This window comes from Chiloscyllium plagiosum, unplaced genomic scaffold (assembly GCF_037043375.1).
Source record: "Chiloscyllium plagiosum isolate Xiang-an unplaced genomic scaffold, Cpla_swu_hap1 HiC_scaffold_37, whole genome shotgun sequence".
Lineage (NCBI taxonomy): Eukaryota > Metazoa > Chordata > Chondrichthyes > Orectolobiformes > Hemiscylliidae > Chiloscyllium > Chiloscyllium plagiosum.
The window spans coordinates 26,822,092-26,844,030 of record NW_028270175.1 but is presented as its reverse complement, the minus strand read 5'-3'; the positions used below and the strand labels follow the sequence as shown (position 1 = coordinate 26,844,030).

General features: G+C 37.6%; 2 protein-coding genes across 4 annotated transcripts in view; one reads left to right on the top strand and one right to left on the bottom strand.

Moving 5' to 3' along the window:
* rimkla (ribosomal modification protein rimK like family member A) overlaps positions 1 to 16,549 on the top strand; it is an 84,555-nt gene extending 68,006 nt beyond the window's left edge. Inside the window, exons 2-5 of one of the 3 annotated variants that reach the window (XM_043675677.2) lie at positions 1,962 to 2,192; positions 2,785 to 2,895; positions 3,585 to 3,788; positions 7,921 to 16,549. In XM_043675677.2, coding sequence (XP_043531612.1) covers positions 1,962 to 2,192; positions 2,785 to 2,895; positions 3,585 to 3,788; positions 7,921 to 8,417 — 1,043 coding nt within the window. In that variant the 3' untranslated portion in view covers positions 8,418 to 16,549. The remainder of the gene's footprint in view (positions 1 to 1,961; positions 2,193 to 2,784; positions 2,896 to 3,584; positions 3,789 to 7,920) is intronic. The other 2 variants (XM_043675678.2, XM_087980522.1) reach the window with 2 other exon arrangements.
* Positions 16,550 to 20,382: 3,833 nt separating this feature from the next.
* Positions 20,383 to 21,939, bottom strand: part of zmynd12 (zinc finger, MYND-type containing 12) — a 32,411-nt gene continuing 30,854 nt past the window's right edge. The window contains exon 8 of the mRNA XM_043675682.2: positions 20,383 to 21,782. Coding sequence (XP_043531617.1) covers positions 21,621 to 21,782 — 162 coding nt within the window. The 3' untranslated portion in view covers positions 20,383 to 21,620. The remainder of the gene's footprint in view (positions 21,783 to 21,939) is intronic.

The window sequence follows — 21,939 nt, the reverse complement described above, 5'->3', positions numbered from 1 at the left end:
AGTTGCAATTCCTCAATTTCCCTTTTGGAATTTGCACTGTCTCTTCAGAGCTTGAGTTGATGCATCTCATTTGAGCGAAGAAGGATGAGGGGTGACTTAATAGAGGTGTACAAGATGTTGAGAGGCATAGATAGAGTGGATAGCCAGACACTTTCCAAAGGGGGCATAATTTTAAGGTAATTGGAGGAAGGTTTAGGGGAGATGTGAGAGGTAGGTTCTTTAAAGACTGGTGGGTGCATGGAATGCACTGCCAGCAGTAGTAGTAAAGTCAGATACATTAGGGAACATTTAAGCAACTTGGATAGGCAAATGGAAGATAGTACAAAGAAGGGTATGTAATTTAGTCTGACCTTAGAAGGGTAAAAGGCTGGCACAACATCGAGGGCTGAAGGGCCTGTACTATTCTGTGTTCTATGTGCTATCTGCACTACTAGTCCAATAACACTAATACAATGCCATCGGCACTGTTTAAGACAATTCTCCTCACCCAAGTGCTCATCACTCTTTCTAGCCTATACCCCATGTTCTCTTCATAGTGTCTTCTACTGCAGAAAAGATTCTATACTTCTGTCATGGCCCAGCTCTCAGCATAGTGCACAGCTATTGATTGGATACCAGCTTCATGTGCCCCTTTTCATAGCTGATGGTATGTCATTTCTTTCACAGTGCTAAATTCTATCAGACAATGCAGAGATGATGCATTTCTGGACTGGGCGAAATCCAATTTATAGATTCCTCACAAGTAGTTGCTTGTCGAACAATTTGTCTCACTGGTTTTAAGCCAACTGTTTGCGAAGAAATCTATCATATATTCATTTTAAAATAAGCGCAAGTTTGATTTTGTCCCAATGATTGCATGTCCAATAGTTCAAATTGCCAAAGAGAATGAAAATAGTTTTATTTAATCATAGGGATCTTATTCTAAAAATATCATTTGTAACTTACTGTGCTGTGATTGTTTCATTTATTTGTGGTAATTTGTAACAGTGAAAGTTTTCACTTTCCCTTTTAACTTTTCCTCCCTTCTATAGACCTTTTGCAACTCTCCTTCCTTTTCATCTGTCTCACCATTGACAAGTTAGTCAAGAGAACGGAATTAACCAGTGGATGGAGTGCAAGAGCAATTTCATGACTTGTGCAATAATTTCAATGTGCGTTTTCTCTCCCTTCTCAGTAATTTCATGTGTATTAGTCAATTAACCTGGGTTACTCCTTGTCAGTAGAACTAGGATCAGAAACTTTGTGCAGAAAATAACGCAGTCTCTGCTTGAAACTGTCTGTCTTTTCCTCTTCCTACATTTTCAAATTTTCTTTTCTTTTATTAGCAATGCAATTTGTGCTAAAATAAATACTTTCATGCCTCTGAGCCAAATCTTGTTCATTTACAGAATCCTGTACCAAGAAATAATCAGTATAAATCTGTTGTAGATTTATTGATGACGTTTATACCTTTCTAAAAACTTTGTTGGAGTATAAGTGTAGACTTTATGAAGAGAAGGGGATGGGAGTGAGATGGCTGTCATTTTTGGCTGGTGATTATTGCTCTGAGAAATTACCAAAGCAACTTGTAGGAGGAGTTCTGTTTTACTCTCCTCTCTAATTCTGATAAGCTCAAGTTAACTCATCTGAGCTGAGTGAATAAAGAGTTGAGCTGGAAAAAGCACAACAGGTCAGGCAGCATCAGAGGAGCAGGGGAGTCGACATTTCAGATGGGAACCTTTTCCACTCTGACTGTCCAGCATCTGCAATTCTCACTATGTCCTACTCACCTGAACTGAGAACCAGAGAGAATTATTAGTGCACACAATCAACAGGTACTCTAAGCCCTGTTGTACCGTCTGTTTTGCAACTGAGTGAGCAGAATATTTTATTGGGAAGGGTGCTTATAGTACTCTTGCTAAAAGTTTTCTTTTGGCCATCTGTGTCTGTTGCATTAATGTTGGCTATTCTATTCCCTGCAGGACTACGTATCAAACAGGAACCAGTAACCAGTTACCCTCAAGTAGTGGTTGTTCGAGTTCCCACTCCTTCAGTCCAGAATGATAGTGATATTACACTCCTGCGGCACTTGGAAAAGATGGGCTGTCGCCTGGCCAATCGTCCTCAGGCCATATTGCACTGCGTTAACAAGTTCTGGACTTTCCAGGAGTTAGCTGGTCATGGAATACCATTGCCTGATACATTCTCTTACGGTATATATAAATAGATGTTGAGAATACTTTTGCAACTTTTAAATCTTTAGCAATGTTTTGTTAGCAAGAACACAATTTCTGAAATAATATTTAGTCACAAGCCAGTCCACGCTTTAATGCGTGCTGTAGCTTTCTTTGACACCTGCAGTAGTTACTACCCATAATTGTTGCTTGTTCAGCTGTGGACCTGAAGTTGAGAAAGAAAGCTGGACGCTATAAAATGTACATCCTTACATTCTTGATCTTGATGGGGGTTTTTTTTGTCATTCCGGGTACTGTGTGTCCCTGAAAACTTTGTCGTTGCATTTGATACAGTTTCTTTTTTTTTAAATCTAAGAACTGATGAAAAGCTAACCTGAATTGCCAGAATTAGTAATTAAGACCAAAATACAGGGCTAGTATTTTTCAAAAAAACATGTAGATGTATAATGGGAATGTGTTTAGGTCGCTGTTCTAAAGCTGATTTTCTTTTGGATCTTGAGAGATTTGGGGAAGAGGGGTCAATTAGCTTTTCTCCTTTCAGAAATTAAAGTATCCATTATCTTATTTCTGTTTTCCCAATAACCTCAAAACATTCTTCTTCTTATAACAGGTGGTCATGAAAATTTTGCAAAAATGATCGATGATGCTGAGCCTTTGGGTTATCCAGTAGTAGTTAAAAATACACGAGGTCATCGAGGTATAAATTCTTTCTCATTTTGCAGTTAAGTACAGATAAAGTGAAGGCACATAAACTTAAATTTTGTTTTTGTGATCTTTATTATCACTTTTTAAGGAACAGACATCAAATCATTGAAGGATGGTACAACCTCTGCTCTGCGATGAGGTAGCTGATCTCACCTGTGATAGTATTTGGGCAATACAATAGGTCGCAGTTGTCTCATCGCAGATGGGCTGCAGGGGTTGGAGATAGTTATTGGGAGGGGTGGAGGTGATGGTTTGCAGGGGGTGGAAAAAACTAATGTGGAATCAGACAAATGTTTGCTCCTGTGTAATACCTGTGCCCCCAGTGATAAACTTGAGTTTGCGTTTGGCAAAGACCTGCTCAGTTGAGATGCCACTTCTAGCCCAATGCTCAACTAACCTGCTCATGTTCTTGCAATCCAGGACAATAAGGATATCCCCCTTTGTGAGATACCAGTGTGTGTCAAATATTCAGTAGGATGGCAAGAACCAGTATAAGAAAAATAAAGGGAAATTTAAATTATTTTTCTAAATAGATATTTATGTTTATATGAGAATATTATGAAGTAAAATACTGTGCTGTCTTATGTCTTTAGTGTTATGTATATGCAGAATAATGGCTTCATTCTTTATTGCCTGAGCAGAAATGGTTTATTACATAGTCTGTTGAAATGCATAACAGACTGTTGCCTGTATTTTTTTCTTCAGGGAAGGCAGTGTTCCTGGCACGGGACAAGCATCATTTGTCTGACTTATCTCATCTGATACGACATGATGCTCCCTACCTTTTCCAGAAATACGTAAAAGAATCGCATGGGAAGGATATCCGTGTGGTGCTGGTAGGAGGCCGTGTGATTGGTGCAATGCTGCGATGCTCCACTGATGGTAGAATGCAAAGCAACTGCTCATTAGGTGAGATTTTGCACTTCATAGATACTGGAATATTGTGGCTCTCTCACTAGCACCATTAATAAAGGCAATATGTAATTATTACATGATATAGTTATACACACCATAAATACCAGCTTTAATCCTTGGCTTTGTGTCAGATGGTTCGGAGTAGTGGAGTTGATTTGGGGCCACATAGAATGATTAAGTTCTGGAATTGACATTGGTTCCGTCACTGGAGGATGTTGACTTGCTCTAATTGTACTATACGTGATCTCGCAGGGTTGCTTGATTATGGGCACCACATATGGCAGATTTGCTACCTGATGCTGTAACTTTAACATCAGTCATTGTTCACTCTAGAAGGTTGTAAAATGTCTCGTCAAAAGATGGAATGCTGGTCCTCAAGTTTAATTGAGCTTCAGGAGGCCAAGGACAAAGTTCAATGTGAGAATAAGATGGAGAGTTGAAATGATAGTTGAACAGAGGCTCAGCATCATGTTTATGGACTGAACAGAGCTGTTCCAAAAATGATCACCCGTCCACATGTAAAGTAGACTGCATTGTGATGAGCGAATATATTGTAGTAAGTTTAAATACATAAACTATTGTTTCATCTCGAAGGAGTACAGAACTTAATTGTTGCCAAGGAAAAGGTAAAGTTGAAGCTTTTCATCTTGCACTTATTGGCTTAACCACAAGAAGAAAAAACTTTAGAAAAGGAACAAAAATTTATAAAGCATGACTTAGCTACTTGTAAGGAGCCATATATTTTCCCTTTAGAATTATAAACTGAAAATGAAGTTGGACAGTGCTATATAGCTAAAAGTACAGCACCAGGAGAGACTTCACAGTTTCAAGACCAAGTGGGTTTGGGAAGTGTATGCTTTAATTAGACAAGATAATGTCATGTTTTGGAACCATGATGTGATACTTTGTGACAGAGTGGCATCAGGAATATTTGAGTTAAGGGAAAACTACCTAGCAATAGATTTGGAATATGCTTCTTAAGATGCAGTTTTGTAGACCTGTAAGGCAGTGCACCTAGAGTTATCCAGAAGTCTGCAAACTAAGAGACATCTCTTTGAATATGGACCATTGCCGTGCAGACACTACAGTATCATTGTTGCTAAAAAGCAAAAGAACTATGAGAAACAAGTCATCCACTCTACTAGTCTGGACTTTGACAAAATTTAACAGAATTAGGACTGTGGATGAGGAATAATTTCTTCACTCAAAGCATAATTAACCTGTGGAATTCTTGACTATTATAAGGTTGTGGAGGGCAAGTCACTAAATATATTTACCAAAACAACTTTTAAACTTTTAAACATATCAAGGAGTATAGGAAGGAAAAGGGAATATGGCATTGAGATAGACAGTCAACAGGATCCTACTGAATGGCAAAGCCACCCTAAAGTGCCAAGTGGCCTAATCCTATTTATAGTTTCTATCTCATTTGTTTTCACTGTCTACATTTTCCACCAATAATATTTCTGTCAAACCATATATTATTGTCTGCCATATTCCTGAATGAATGTGCATATATTTGGGGTTTGTCTTAATTTGCATAGTGGTAAATCAGTCATCCATTTTTGGTCTTTGTTAAAGAATGAATTTTCTTACAATAAATAGCTACTTTCCTGTTAATGATGAAACCTGGTGTGAATTAGTTTGTCCTGAATAGCAGTCAGTCAGGCAAGTTGGTAATCTTGGTGTTTTAATTGGGTAGGTATGTATTTGTAACAGCTTGTGGAATAGTGGGTCTCGATTATCAGTCCACCTTTCCCAATTTAGTCATGACGCACCTTTTGCAATAAAGATGAGTCATTTTCTCCAGGACACTGACGTTAACCAAAAAGATGTTCTGCCTACCAGACAAATGAGTAATGTTGTATATGAATTACAGTGTCAGTGTAATGCTAGGCCTTATAAGCTGTACATCCGAATTGGTGGCAAATGTATCAAACCAAAATGTACCTTTGTCCGTGGCAGGAAGCATGCTGACTGTGCTTGACCAATCCTTGCAAAACTCAGAAAATATTATCTAATATTAGGTGTGATTTTTCTATTAGACAACATTACTAAATAATCCTGATTGAGCTATGAATTACACAACAATACAAAATTTTCAGTGGTACTCAGTGATTCATTTCTGCATTTTGTGGTCTCCATTTATTCTTGCACATGAACCTGTTTTTTTGGAGGAAAAATGAATATGTCTACATGTCGCATATTTTTCAATGAGGAAAGAATTATGGAGACAACCAATCCCTGCTGCATCCCACAGTGCTGCCTTTACCAATCAGAGTCATGCTGTATAAATTATTTATTTTCTGAAGTTAGTTTTCTTGTATTTAAGTTCTGATGAGTGCAAGGTGAAAGGCTTCAACAACTTGTCTCTTTTTAGCAATAATTAATTATGTCTCTATGTAAATTTGGCGAATTATACTGTGTTTGGTTACCAAGATACATTATATTAGTATCATATTCTGGCACACTTAAAAATATTTAATTTCCTTTAAGTGAATCTTGATTTAAAGTTTATTTCTTATGGAGATAGTGGCCCTCCACCTGATGACTTGCATTTTTTAATGTTAATTCTTAGATGTGAGTTTTGTAAGATTTCATTGGTTTTTTTTTCCTACTATTTAAAACTTGCATTAAAAGTTACAGCATCTTCCATTTCAGTTCAATCTTTCCATGACAGTTCAATGTGTCGTATGATTAAAATGCGAGAGTTTGCTTACATTGCTGATGAAAGGTAGTATTGGATAGTATGTAATGACCTAAAGAGACTGAAGTCAGTGACAGTCAAACAGAAGGTCTACAGCAATTGGAATCAAAGCAGCTACAAAGAAAAATATTTGTCGATTGTCAGGTGGGAATCGTTGCAACCTTAAGACATTATTACAAGATTTCTACGAGGAAGTGACCTCAGTACAGACTTCTTCAGTCAGTTCATCAGTTTCATTCCTAATATAAGGTCAAGAGAGTGGATTTACATTGGTAATTCTGTGTAATTGGTACAAAGTCCAGAGTTGGACAGATGAACGCAGGTAATATTTGTACTTTGTAAATTCAAGGTAATGGACATCACCAGCCCCAAAAAAGGGGCAAAACCACTTTTCTCTGACCTTCAGCACCATTATCAGCATCTTGGGGGAGCCACCAAAACCAAACTGGACTAGCCATATCAAGGCACTATAGGTACAAAGATAGGACAGAAGTTCCAATGAGTAGTGCACCTCCTGATCTCATGAAAACCCCTCAATCACTAATAAGGCTCAAATCAGGTTTGTTTCAGATAAGCCTATTCAATTGAGGCAGTACAGCTGTTCATGCACTCAAGAAGGTCAATACATTCAGGATCCAGTTTACTTAATTTTTGCCCTGGTCACTGGACTGGATACAGTATCTACCTCCTCCACCATCAGCATATCTAACTTGCAGTATTTGTGTTCTACAGGGTCTTTGAACAGCTCAGCAAAGTTCAGCAGCCACTTTGTGACCCTTACTACTGTGAAGGTCAAGACAGCAAAATAATGACAGATAGATTACATTCATGTTTTCATCCCAAGTCACGGACGATTACTGCCTTGGACACATGTCACTATTCCAAATTCCAGCTGAAATTCACAACTTCACTCTGTGGAAGTCCACCATCAATGTGCAGTTGTTCTTCAGGTGGCATAAGGTCGATAATAAATGCAGTCTCGGTGGAATTGCTCTCATCCAGAGAATACTTTACTCTCTTTTTTGTTTTAAAAAGAGAGATTAGTATAAAGAAAAAACTGTTTTTGGAAAATTGGAAATCATCGGTAGTTAGAAACCGACACAAAGGAAAGATGACTGTTCTTCATTTCAAGATCAGCAAAATTGCTGTTTGACAGTAAACTTATTATCTGGAACCTGACAGATTATGGAAACTTACTCTCTTGTAAAACAAAATGAGTTAAGACTGGAGATCTAAACTTTACTGCACAGCAGAGATTCAAGCTTTAGTTACGGGGTGTATTGAGTGTTACATAGAAAGCATACTTGTTCATTTGCCAACAGATTATTTTACTCATATACTCTTTTTCTGTGTTGCTTTAATAATAATTATTAATTTTCTGTAAAGTTCAGAACTGATAGTCTTTTTTTTGTTTCATAGGTGGTGTTGGTGTGATGTATCAGCTGAGTGAGCAGGGCAAACAGCTGGCAATCCAAGTCTCCAATATTCTGGGCATGGATGTGTGCGGTATCGATCTGCTCAGGAAAGATGACGGTTCTTTTGTAGTGTGTGAAGCAAATGCAAATGTAGGTTTCAGGGCCTTTGATAAAGCTTGCAATCTGGATGTAAGTGGTATCATAGCAGACTATGCCCTGTCATTGCTGCCAAGCAGACTGACCAGAAAGATGTCGCTTCTTTCTGTTGTTTCAAGTGCCAGTGAAACAAGTGAGCCAGAGGTGGGGGCTTCAGTCAGTGCCATCCCTGAGAGTGTGTTCACCATGAGTGTGGGTTCAAGCTCTAGTGAGAGTGATCCTGAAATAGTGGAGGTCAGAGATTCTGACACTGCTGCTTCCAGGTCCATGCAGACTGTCCTGCCTGAGACAGGCTACAATATGAACAATCTCATAAATACTGAAATGAAACTATTGAGTGAGTGAGGCTGAGGAACCATTCCTAATCGGTAAATCAAACAGGGCAGCTTTCCCAGCTGAACTGTGGTTAAAACAGTAAAGGAATTGATGGACTGAATACTTAATGGTTTAATATGAGAGTAAATTATATCAAATCTGGGTATATTGAATAGCCCTGAATGATATTATAGCCATTAACTCACTCCTGGGCAATGGGTTATGTAGCCTCAGTGTCACTGGGGCCACAGTGGAGATTGCAGTTGATAAACTATTTCAATTACTCAGTAATATGGTTTCAGTTGCTTAGTTAAAAAGTATTGCCTTGGCAATAAAAAAAATAGTAATCGTCAGAAAGACAAGGACTGGTTAATGTTCCGGAGAAGACCTTTCATCAGTTCATGTTCGGAAATGGAAAGCCTCTGCTTCACATCTTCCATTCCTACCATGATTGAGGTTGAGTACATTCTGCATTTGAAATCAAAATCTTGCCTCTCTGCAATGAACTGCACCTCACACTTAACTAGAATAGCAGTTTTATATCTTCCTTGTTTACAATTTGCTTACAACAGCAGTATTGTTGGTGAAAACAGTTTGAACTGGCATTCAAAACAGACATTATTATTCTGGAGCATATAACAACTCAAGCTGTGATTCTTTAGCTGGTCCTAGACCAAAGGCATAAATATGAAGAAACAGAGAACATCAGTTTAAACAAAATGGTCAGCACATACTATTTCAATTCTTATCTCTTCCTTTTCCTCCCAAAATAACTTTTGAACAGTGATATTAACATGTTGGTTAGAAATAAATGAACTTCTGCAGAAAGTAATTTGAGAGAAAATATAATTAAAATATAAAGGAATTTGATGTCATTTTCTGTTTTTAGTTGTTTTTTGGAATTTGGCACATGAATTTGCCTATCAGGTAGGTTAATGGATAAGCAGTGCATGTTGAGGGGTATGGTCATAAACAATGGTAAACTGATTGTTTACAAGTAGTTTCTCTGCTCAACGTCAAGTAATTGAAAGTGAATTAGATGTTTTTCTCAGTTTGAGACTTGGTTGTAACATTGAAGAAATCTATATTTTGTTGACTTAATTGATAAAATGCAGTTTTTCTCAGATTGAGATTACGAAGAAACAATCCTGGACTTCACAAAAATATTTGGGAAATAAATAAGACATGTTCTAGTCCATCGATACAGAAATCCTCTTGACTTGAGTTGCCGTGCTAATATGTGTAATAAATGTTTTGAATTGTTGCACCCCATTTCCACTTTACTATTTTAATTTTACTTGCTAGCAAATCAATGCCAGCATATCCTAATACTGTGCTACAAAACTCAAAGAGAAACAAGGCCAGTTGTCTCGTTGAAGCTTGTCTCCTAGAATACTAACACATAAAGCTGAGCATCATGCTAGATATGAAAGGTATGAAATGTATTTGGCAGATTGCTGTTTTGTCATCATCTGGTTTTGCAAAAGTTTTGGATCTGGTTTATCAAGTGAAATGTGCAAGATTAAAATCCCTGGGAGATTTAAAAAAATTATCAAATGATATATTCAGGATAGCGAGTATTGCTGTTTATACACAGTATTGCTAAACAGGTGAAATCTGTAAGGTGTATAATGTATGAGGATTGATTTGTCCTCCTTTTGATTTTACAGAAGCTAGCTACAGCCTCTCGCAGTCTGCTGAGTCTCTCGGGGGAAAAAGTAGTGTCTGTATTTACAAATTGTATCTCCCAGAATGAAGGGCAGAAATATTCTTTTTTCTTTTAAAATATTTCAATATAGTTTCTGATTTTTATAAAGTTGGTGAGTTTGTGTACACATTACTGAAGGTATTAACTTTAACAGTTAATATATGGGTCAGCAAGCACAAAGCTCACAAGCAGTTTAAACAGTATAGCATTTGCAGTGTTTAAAATAATTTTAAATAGGATAACTCAGTTTCAGTAGTTAGGCTTTCATACTCATACCGATGTGAATATTAGAACAGTACACAAAACCGACCAGCTTCATTAACTTAGATCAGAATCCTTGCTGTCTCATTTCACTAGATACAAATCTAGGTAAAATGGCTGTTAAGTGGTAGGTATTACTGTACAATGATTAGTGCAAACCAAGTTAAACAAATAACATGCTCATTAAAAAACAAGCATGCCACTATTTGCAGGATTATGAGTATACGTTACATTAAGAGAACGTGAAATCCTGAGCAAATTTGTTCACAGAATCTACTGTTATATGTCACTCAACATGGTTGAGATTCCTGCAGAGATTGACTTGAAATATTGCAGAATTTTAGATAAGCTTAATGAAAGTGTTTCTGCAAGCTGATTGCACAGCTCAGTAAGGCCAGTCATATTCTTCAAATAATGTGGCTCTTGTTAATATAAGGGCAGTCTGGCTGTGGCTGGTACTCTTTGCACCAGTACTATACAGAATAGCTGTCAACACAGCCTGTTGATTCATGCACACTTAAAACAGCAAAAGAACATTGTACATATTCTGCTTGCTGTATATTTTACACTAAGATTTTATTTAACTGTGCTTGCACAACATTCTGATTAAATGTAACTAATTCCTTCTGGAAACACACCAGCTATCCAACATGATCTTTCTCAATCCTTTTAATATCAATGAGCATAATGAGATCTAACTTTTAAAATAGCTTGTGAAACTTTTCCGATAAACCTTTCTGCAATTTTTCAAGACCAATGTCACTGTGGAAACTCAGTGTCAAAAATTCAGGGCCTTACATGCTTTGTTGAGAAGTTTCACACACTATTCTAGTTGAATATATTGTCTCAAAGCCAGTTGCAGCTGGAACAGAGTCAATGACCTGAAAATCCCTGGCAATATTTCTAAACAGCACAGAATCCAAGAATGAGGCAAAGACATGGTTCATCAATTTAAACTGTTTACTAAATTTCTTGAAGCAGATTCATGATTTTTTGTTTTATGTACAATTCTCTGATGTCTGAATATTTGAATGCATCCCAGTGAAAATTCAGAACCATTCAAACCCAACCAGCTCTCTTTTGGAATGCAACTACTGGGATTATTGTGTCTGGGCTGGTGGAGTGGCAAAGGGATTGATATCAATGAATGCATTTTGAACAATTGCAAAGAATCTGTCTTATTTAAGTCAAACAGTGCATTGATTGCTTTTCATGCTTGCAAACTAAGAATGGAGAGGCCATTTTGAGTGGAGCTGTTACCCAACAGTAGGCTTGGTCCTCATCTGGGTTAAGATGAGAGTGAAACATCAATCATAAAGCTACTTAGGCTGAAGAAGTTGTGCAATTTCTCTAATAGAACATTCAGTTAAAAAATCTATTATTTGAATGTAAGTAAGTAAAACTAACAGAAAGGCCTGTGCACATTTCTTACCCACGTTGCCACTCCTCCCAACCCCAACCACCAAAAGAAAAAGGTTACCCTTGACATCCTTTCTAAAGGAGTTTCCAGGTTACCTTGTAAATTGAATGTTGTAAAAATATTATTTAATGGCCACAGTATTTCTTATTTGGAATAAAGTGTAGTTAGCTATCTAGCCATTTTGAGGGAATAACAATGAGTTGTCAAGCCAATGAATGCCTTCACAGACATTTCCAGTAGCCAACCTGGGAAGAGCTATGCTTCAAATGATATGGGCTTGTTTGTTTTTGTGTCCAGCACTAGGTAAATTGATTAAATGAGCAGGGAGGTTGCTGGTATTGAAAGTCAAGAGGTGGTTGATGTTTTTGTGTCCATTGTTCAGATAAGTTGAATAAAAGCTGAGGTTGAGAGTCAAGAGTGGCAGACGAACATTGGTATGCACATTCAGTTGAGCGATTCAGAACTGTTTGACAATTTTTTTCTGTCCATGTAATTTGTAATTTAACTTAACAGCATGGAAAAGAGTGGAAACTTTTCATGTTTGAATAAAGATGGCATATAATTGTATGAAGTCTATTTAACCTTCCTAGTTATTCTGGTGGGCACGAGGAAGGAGAGCTCCAAAGGTTTGAAGCATAAAAATATTTAAAAAGGTAAAGGAAACATTTTATATATCATTGGTGCACACCCCCTCAAATGTTTCAGTCAGTTAAAGAATTTGCTGATTTTATGTATTGTTTTAACTGACTGGCTGGTGTTTATTATGGTTGTGCATAGGTTGTGCATAGGTCCTTATCACAGTAAGTTAAGCTGATTGAATAAGTTAGCATATAACTTTGTTCTGCAGCAGTAAGATACAGTAAGAAGATAAATTTTAAAATGATTTGTACTTTTAAAATTAACCTAAAATTGTAAAGGGGGTTAGGGAAAAGAAAAAATATACTGTGTACAAAATGTGTTCTCATGTAAAATGCTGAATGCTAGCTAGTTAACAGGCTGGCAAGGTTAATTAATCGTATTATGTCAATACTATTGAAATCATTTAACTGGTGTATGTTGAGACTAAAATTTGATTTTTTTTTAAAATTGCAACTGCCCCCACTGATGATTCTAAAACGAATTTTTTTTTTTGTACGGGAGGCGAGGGAAGAGATTTGACCCTATTTATTCAGTTTCTCTGTGTTCTACCTTTCCTTAGAGTTGTGGGCATCCAAACAGAAATATTACTGCAGAATGTTTACATTTGTCTGACCAATAAATATTTATTTTACCTGATGGATAGTCTTCTTTCCATGATACTCAAAACTGTGGGATGAATTTATAAGCCCAACTTTGGCAAAACAACAAAGCACTGCACTGGAAACGTTTGAAGTACAAGCCCCTAGAATTGAGATTTCAACCTCAATTGTAGATCTTTTACAGCATTAATATGGTCTCTATATATGACAGATTTGAAAGCAGTTCATTGTACAGAGTGTAAGACAGAGGCAGCCTTACAAATCCTGACATTCCATTGTGTTTACAGATATAATGAGTGAGAGCAGGAGAGGCAGCCCTGTCCCATTCTCCAGGCATGAGTAGAATATTATACATATGTAGTTAGGAATTAAATTTAACTTGTATTTAAGAGAAAAAAAATATTTGAACATCCAAAAACTGTTGAGTTTATGCTTTTACTGCTTATTTCATAAATGCTCAGTGTTCTTTAAACATTTGGGGAGGGGTGGGAGGGAGAGGTCTGAAAATGTACATTGTAAAAGTAAGCTGTGAGTGTTCCAATGCACTGAACTGTACAGCTGTGAAGTTTGAATTTACTGGCAGTTTCATTAACTGTTTCCCTGTAGAACATTGTGTTTGGAGCAAGATTGTTTTTTATGTGTGATTGTGAGCATGTAAGATTGGGTGCCTTGTTCAAATGTAATTGACACAATAGTCAAAGGACATCAGTGAATTTGTGTAAAAGGCAGTTGTGCAATCAAATACTCTTGATAACATATCCTGGGGACATAGCTGAACTGATTTGAATTACCAAAGCCTGAAAATCTATGTAACTATCTTCAGAGAAATTATTTGGGATATATGCACGATACTTGTTTTAAATAATCATATAGAAGGTAAAACAACATTTAAGTGCAGAATTTTCCATTACAGTCCATGTGTGTATGATCTGGAAATCAACTTTTAATGGTGGTTTCCTTAAGGTAAACTAAAAGGTGACTCATTTCAGCCAGTGGTTTGTATTCAGTGTATGTATCATTGGTTATGTATTATGCTTGCACATATTGCATAGTGGGGTTTGATTAAGATCTGATCCTACAGAATTGGTCGGCTCTTTTCAGCATCAAGGTTTTGAGAGTTGTAAAAATATTGACTGTGACATTTAAAACATTACAGAAAAATACTTTCTGTTTAAAATAATCCATTAAACCCTTGGGCTGCAGTTCTGGATGGCATGGAAATTGGTAGTGATCAGCACCAAAAGTACCTTTATATATCAGCTGAAAATTTTTATAGATCTGAATTTATCTCCTGTTTTTGTGATCTTGTCCAAATGGCAGCTAGAATTTGCAAGTTTATAAACTATTATAAGCTTTTCTTGTATTTTTGACACACATAGGATATTTTATAAACTTTATTATAAATTTTTAAAAAATCATTTTTACTATTGGTTATTAAGTACCTATCCGTCGGGCCATCATTTAAATATTCAAGGAGTCTGAAGCAAGGAATTTTCCATTTTTAAAACCAGTGCCTCTTGACATGCTGCCTGCACAACATAGTTGTGCTGCTGTTTGTTTTACAGCTGTGTGACTGTAGCCCAAAGGTATAATAAAATGAATAGTAACTTATTTTCTGATGATAATATTTCAGGTTTGCTTCCTGTTCACACAGAGGCCATCCTGTGTCCAAAAATTTGTCTCAGCCTTTTAGTTTTATCATCAGGACACAAACTCTGCATTATTCGACTCCTTTGGAAAATCTTAGTGCAGTTGTGGGTTACTACTTGCATTATATGTTATGCATTATCTTTATGTGTGTGTATGTATCTGGGGGAGAGAGAGAGCCTGCATGTCTTTCATGAATGTACAGATGTCAGTGTGGTTAACTGGTAAGTGGATTGACATGTGGTGATTGAAAGTTTGAAGGACTAATAAGATTAAGAATGCTTGGTCGGGGTTTCATGATCTTTAGAATGGTAAACTGAACTCCTAAATATCTAACTTGCTTCCAAATTTATGTGGAGTTTTAAACCAACTTTCATTGTTTCAGTAGACAAGGTGGTGACTTGAGTTGCACTGAGGACTGAAGAATTCTAAGTACAAAAACATCTATGATCTAATGTTTCAAGAATTGTATAATTTAAAATAAATTCAAATCATTTTAAAGATTTGGTACAAGGGGAGAGAAATTTTAAACTATGCAGGATAAAGCAACAGTTGACACTATCTCCATTTAGGAGAAAGTGAGGACTGCAGATGCTGGAGATCAGAGCTGAAAATGTGTTGCTGGAAAAGCGCAGCAGGTCAGGCAGCATCCAAGGAGCAGGAGAATCGACGTTTCGGGCATGAGCTCTTCTTCAGGAAACCTCCATTTAGGAGACTTCTCCTTCATTAACAAATAAAATATTTGTATTGGTTTGTGGAGACTATAGAAGTTTAGCAGAATGCTTGTGTCCATCAGTTGTTTTTCCTGCGTTGTTTTATATTTAAGTCTTTGGGGAACAGCCAGAGCAGTGGTGAATGAATGAAGAGAAAGAGTCACATCAGTAATACAAACTGTGAAACACTACATTTTGTAAACATCAGTAAACACTCTAAATGCTAAGGTGTAGATTGGGTTTGATAGCAACCTTTTCAAAAGAAAAATAAAATCAGCCCTAAGCTGTTTGCAGTTCTTTCTTTGGAGTTTATAGAATGTTTATTGATGTTGCAGTTTGAAAGTGAAACTCCTACCAAGTGGTGCAAACTGACCAAGTGCTGGTGAAGCTGGCCAATTACTGGTACTTGAGTAGCCAGTTGGAAAGCCAAGGATATGGTGTTAGTCACATTGATCATGGTGAATACTGTACATATACTTATGTTTCATTTTTTAGAATGTAATAAAATGACTCATTAAAATGAAAATAATCAAATAAGCTGAGTTGTTTCTTTCATTTTTCTTAAAATGGATAAATAGGTAATTACACCAAACACAAGATACTTTGGTTCTGCAGACAATTAAAAGCACTTTTCCGTCCCATATTTTTGACATTAAATGGTCATTTATAAACTTTACTAAGAAGTGAGTTTTCTATTTTCCCTGGACTTTTGTAACCCAGGACTGCAGGTATTATAGGTGGACAAGGGAAATAAGTATAATTTGCCATATGTTCTGCCGTTCCTGCAAAGTTCAATTTAATAATACTTTTATTCATTTACAATGAAGTAGGAAACACTTCAGATTACTTTGTTCCATGTTAATGCTTGTTTCCACTTTTGGCTATAGATATCACACTTTCCTTGTAGAGCTCCTATTTGATCATTTCTGATGCAAACCAAAGTAAGTTTATTCACTGCATGTATTTTAAAAAAAAAATGCAATTACTTCCTTTACTTTCAGTTTAATCTGCAATTTGGTAGATATTCCATACTTACTGCCGTGTTTCCCTTCAAAGTATTCAAGTAGATGTGCAACATATTCTACTGCAAAGATATTAAAATCTTTGTTGAGATCACACTCTCAGATCAAGGTAGCCAGGTACCACATTTGAAAGCAATTTATTAATTGGGACTACTGCTCTATACTGTGATTTTTAAAAAAATTCCCTTTGTGAAGATGATGGTGAGAGACTGCCTTGATCTTCTGTAGTCCAAGAGGTGAAGGTATTCACACAATACTCTTTTGAAGGAGTTCCAAGAGTTTGATCCAGCATTAATGAAATCAGGATTTATTCCTGAATAGGCTGGTGTGATCTGGGGAGGAACTTGAATGTAGTGATTTCCCATTTGCTTGCTATCCATGCCTTCTAGGCAGTAGGAGCTGTAGGTTTAGAAGGCTGTTTTGCCCTGAAATGTTACTGAAGCTGCATTCATTTGGGGAAATAGTGAGTATTTTATCACATTCCACCCTAGTTTCTATTTTATATATGGTGGAAATGCTTTGGGGAGTTGAGATAAAATAGACTGATCTACTTTTATGTATATGGTGGACCGGTTATGTTTCTGGTCAGTTGTGACCCCTGGATATTGGGGATTAAAAATGGGAGATGAAAATCTGTAGAGACATACTAAGTTTGAGGACCACTTGCAAAAGGTGTTGAAGGTGGTTGAGGCATGAAAATTCCTCTGATAAAGTCATAGAGATATACAGCATGGAAACAGACCGTTCGGTCCAAACTGTCCATGCCGACCAGATATCCCAACCCAATCTAGTCCCACCTACCAGCACCCGACTCATATCCCTCCAAACCCTTCCTATTCACATACCCATCCAAATGCCTCTTAAATGTTGCAATTGTGTCAGTCTCCACCACTTCTGGCAGCTCATTCCATACACGTACCAACCTCTGTGTGAAAATGTCCCTTAGGTCTCTTTTATATCTTTCCCCTCTCAGCCTAAACCTATGCCTTCTAGTTCTGGACTCCCTGACCCCAGGGAAAAGACTTTGTTTATTTATCCTATCCATGCCCCTCATAATTTTGTAAACCTCATAAGGTCACCCTCCAGGGAAAACAGCCCCAGCCTGTTCAGCCTCTCCCTATACTCAAATTCTCCAACCCTGGCAACATCCTTGTAAATCTTTTCTGAACCCTTTCAAGTTTCACAACATCTTTCTGATAGGAAGGAGACTAGATTTGCACGCAATATTCCAACAGTGGCCTAACCCCCAATGTCCTGTACAGCCGCAACATGACTTCCCAACTCCTGTACTCAATACTCTGACCAATAAAGGAAAGCATACCAAATGCCTTCTTCACTAACCTATCTACCTGCAACTCCACTTTCAAGGAGCTATGAACCTGCACTCCAAGGTCTCTTTGTTCAGCAACACTCCCTAGGTTCTTACCATTAACTGTATAAGTCCTGCTAAGATTTGTTTTCCCTGGTTTGTCTTTACCGCCCTTCTTAAACAGTGACACCACGTTTGCCAACCTCCAGTCTTCCGGCACCTCATCTGTGACTATCGATGATACAAATATCGCAGCAAGAGGCCCAGCAATCACTTCTCTAGTTTCCCACAGAGTTCTTGGGTACACCTGATCAGGTCCTGGGGATTTATCCACCTTTTTCCGTTTCAAGACATTCAGCACTTCCTCCTCTGTAATCTGGACATGTTCCAAGATGCCACCATCTATTTCCCTACAGTCTGTATCTTCCATATCCTTTTCCACAGTAAATACTGATGCAAAATATTCATTTAGTATCTCCCCCATTTTCTGTGGCTCCACACAAAGGCCGCCTTGCTGATCTTTGAGGGGCCCTATTCTCTCCCTAGTTATCCTTTTGTCCTTAATATATTTGTAAACCCCCCTGGATTCTCCTTAATATTATTTGCCAAAGCTATCTCATGTCCCCTTTTTGCCCTCCTGATTTCCCTCTTAAGTATACTCCTACTTCCTTTATACTCTTCTCAGGATTCACTCAAACTCTCCTGTTATACCTGACATATGCTTCCTTCTTTTTCTTAACCAAACCTTCAATTTCTTTAGTCATCCAGCATTCCCTATATCTACCAGCCTTCCCTTTCACCCTGACAGGAATATACTTTCTCTGGGTTCTTGTTATCTCATTTCTGAAGGCTTTCCATTTTCCAGCCGAGCCTTTACCTGCGAACATCTGCCTCCAATCAGCTTTTGAAAGTTCTTGCCTAATACCGTCAAAATTGGCCTTTCTCCATTTTGGAACTTCAACGTTTAGATCTGGTCTATCCTTCTTCATCACTATTTTAAAACGAATAGAAGTATGGTCACTGGCCCCAAAGTGCTCCCCCACTGACACCTCAGTCACCTGCCCTGCCTTATTTCCCAAGAGTAGGTCATGTTTTACACTTCTAGTAGGTACATCCACATACTGAATCAGAAAATTCTCTCGTACGCACTTAAGAAATTCCTATCTATCTAAACCTTTAACACTATGGCAGTCCCAGTCGATGATCATTGATGAAGATTTGAAGACAATGGTTGATATTCAATTTGGTTTTTATACAGGATGTACTGTGGGGTGGTCAGGTAGAAAAGTGTAAGATAGTTGTTATCGCTGCATTCAAGGAAGGATGTGGAAGCTTTGGAAAGGGTGCAGAGGAGATTTACCAGGATGTTGCTTGGTATGGAGGGAGAGTCTTATGAGGAAAGGCTGTGGGACTTGTGGCTGTTTTTGTTAGAGAGAAGGTTGAGAGGTGACTTAATAGAGTCAAGATGATCAGAGAATTAGATAGAATGGACAGTGAGAGCCTTTTTTCTCAGATGGTGATGGCTAGGACAAGCTTTAAATTGAGAGGTGATAGATATAGGACAGATGTCAGAGGTAGTTTGTTTACTCTGAGAGAGTAGTAAGGGCATGGAATGCCCGTCTGCAACAGTAGTAGACTTGCCAACTTTAAGGGCATTTAAATGATCATTGGATAAACATATGGATGAAAATGGAATAGCGTAGGTTAGATGGGCTTCAGATTGGTTTCAAAGGTCAATGTAACATCGAGGGCCGAAGGGCCTGAACTGCACTGTAATGTTCTAACTATGCCGTGAAGTGGATCACAATCGTTGTCAGTGTACTGTGGGCAATTATGGACTTGTTATTCTACTTATGGAACTTGATGCTACCAAATGTTTTCAAACATCTGGGAAGGAAAGGATTGGGCTCAACCATGACATTTTGATAGTGAAATAAGGTGGAAAAGAAAATGGCTTCTGTCAATACCTGCCACTTTTCTAATGCTTTATGTAGCCATACATCAGATGAAGTTCCAGAAATGTTACTTTACTCATCTCAGTTAAGGTATTGTACTGTATTGAAATTGCCTACTCAAGTACAGCATGAATCCAGTATTATTCTCCTTGTGAAAATAAATTGAACTTTATAAATTTCCAATATGATTAGCTAACTAATGTAGTTAAACTTTTGTGTTTCCTGTATTTCTACTCTTTATTTGGTCAAATGTACGTGTCAGCTGATTTCTGTTTGCTTTGTCTTTTTAAACCCATCTATCTCCATAGCTATTACTGAGGTATTCATGACTACTGCTTGGTTGAAGAGGCTGTTAATGAAATGTTAAACTGAGACCTAGCTTGTCAGTTTTGATGAACATTCTTTGTCCTGTGACAATATTTCAAAGTGTAGTGCATGTTTTGGTGTCTAAGCCATGCTTCTCCCTCAACCTAAAAAGAGATTAATAGGTAATTTCTCTAATTGCTATTTATACATAGGATTTTTCAGTGCATAAAATGGTTTCAGTAACTCAGCCAGTCCCACTTACCCACCTGTAACTCTGATTAGGTTAGATTACCTACGGTGTGGAAACAGGTCCACACTGGCCCTCCAAAGAGTAACCCACCCAGTCCCATTTGCCCTCTGACTAATGCATCTAACATTATGGGCAATTTAGCATGGCCAATTCACCTGACTTGCACTGTGGGAGGAAACCAGAGGAAACCCACACAGATACGGGGAGAATGTGCAAACTCCACACAGACAAGTACCCGAGGCCAGAATTGAACCTGGGACCCTGGTGCTGTGAGGCAGCAGTGCTAACCACTGAGCCACCGTGCTGCTGTAAATACTTTCCCTTCAGATAAATATACAGTTCGTCATAGTCATATTGTACAGAAACAGATCCTTTGATCGAATTCATCCACGCTGACCCGAGATCCCAACCTGATCTAGTCCCATTTGCCAGCACTTGCCCCATACCCCTCAAAACCATTCCTATTCATATACCCATCCAACTGGCATTAATGACGATTGCTTGGTTGATTTTATTCAGCAACACTCCCTATGGCACCTACCACTTCTTTTGTGAAAGCCAGGATAGAAACTCTCTCTAGTGTTCTCTGAAAGTGCTTTATGCTTGCTGCATAAAAATGTTTTCTTTGTGTCACCTTTAACAATTACTGGCAAAAGAATTAATTGGTTCTTGATCCTTCCACTGATGGAAGCAGTTTCTCTCTAACTTCTCTGTCTGGTTTTTGAACACCTCTGTTAAATTTTATTTCAACTTTCTTTTCCCTGAAGAGAACTTTCCCAGCTCCCAATTTTTCCAAGTGTCTGAAGTCCCCTGGAACCATTATCATAAATCTTTCCTGTACAAACTCTAATGGCCTTCACATTCTTCAATTCTGCCTGGAATTGAATGCAATGCAGCATTTGAAACAGAACAAGAGGGTTTTTTTTAAAAATATAAAATTCACCAGCCTAATTACTTTTAAACTCTAGGATCTTGTATCCATTTCTCAACCTGTCTTGCCACCTTCAACAATTTGTGCACAGACATCCATTGATCAATGTGCTCCTGCACTCCTTTCTATTACCTGCCCTGGTTCTTCCTACCAAAATATATCACTTCAGATTGAGAGATTTTGCAGTCTGTAAAACAATTGTAATTTTTGTCTATAAATCTTTATATTTAAAAATATTGTATCCTATGGAAGATGTTTGTGAGACATAAGGTGCAGTATAAATAAGACATTGCTGATGCAGTTATGCATTATTTGCTTTTCATTGTCAGTTGAAGCTCATGTATCCTGATTTATTGCAGTCTTTGTTCAAGAACCTCAAACTTTTTTGTCATTGCTGTGTCCCATACCACTGTCAAATTTTTATATCCAGTGTTCTGTTTTTATTTACCCTGAGACACATAGCTTAATAACTTTTAGCATGAATTAGCCCATGCGTAGGGAGATGGTCCCTTTCCTCCAGGATATGACAGTGCCTTTTCAGCCATCTCAAGAATACGTGTGATGCTGCCAATCGCTTTCTCATTGTGCAGAAGCAGCTGGCTGTCCTTCAGAGCCAGTTTTGCATATTCAACAGCCTGTTATAAGAAAAGAGACATTCCTGTGTTAAAGGAATATGGATTTTCCTTTCAGGAAAGTTCTAAAGGAATTGCTCTTTTATGTAATGTTTCTAATAGACCATTCTTGCCCTATTATAAAACAAATAAAAAGAGCAAGAGTAAGCTATATGCAGCA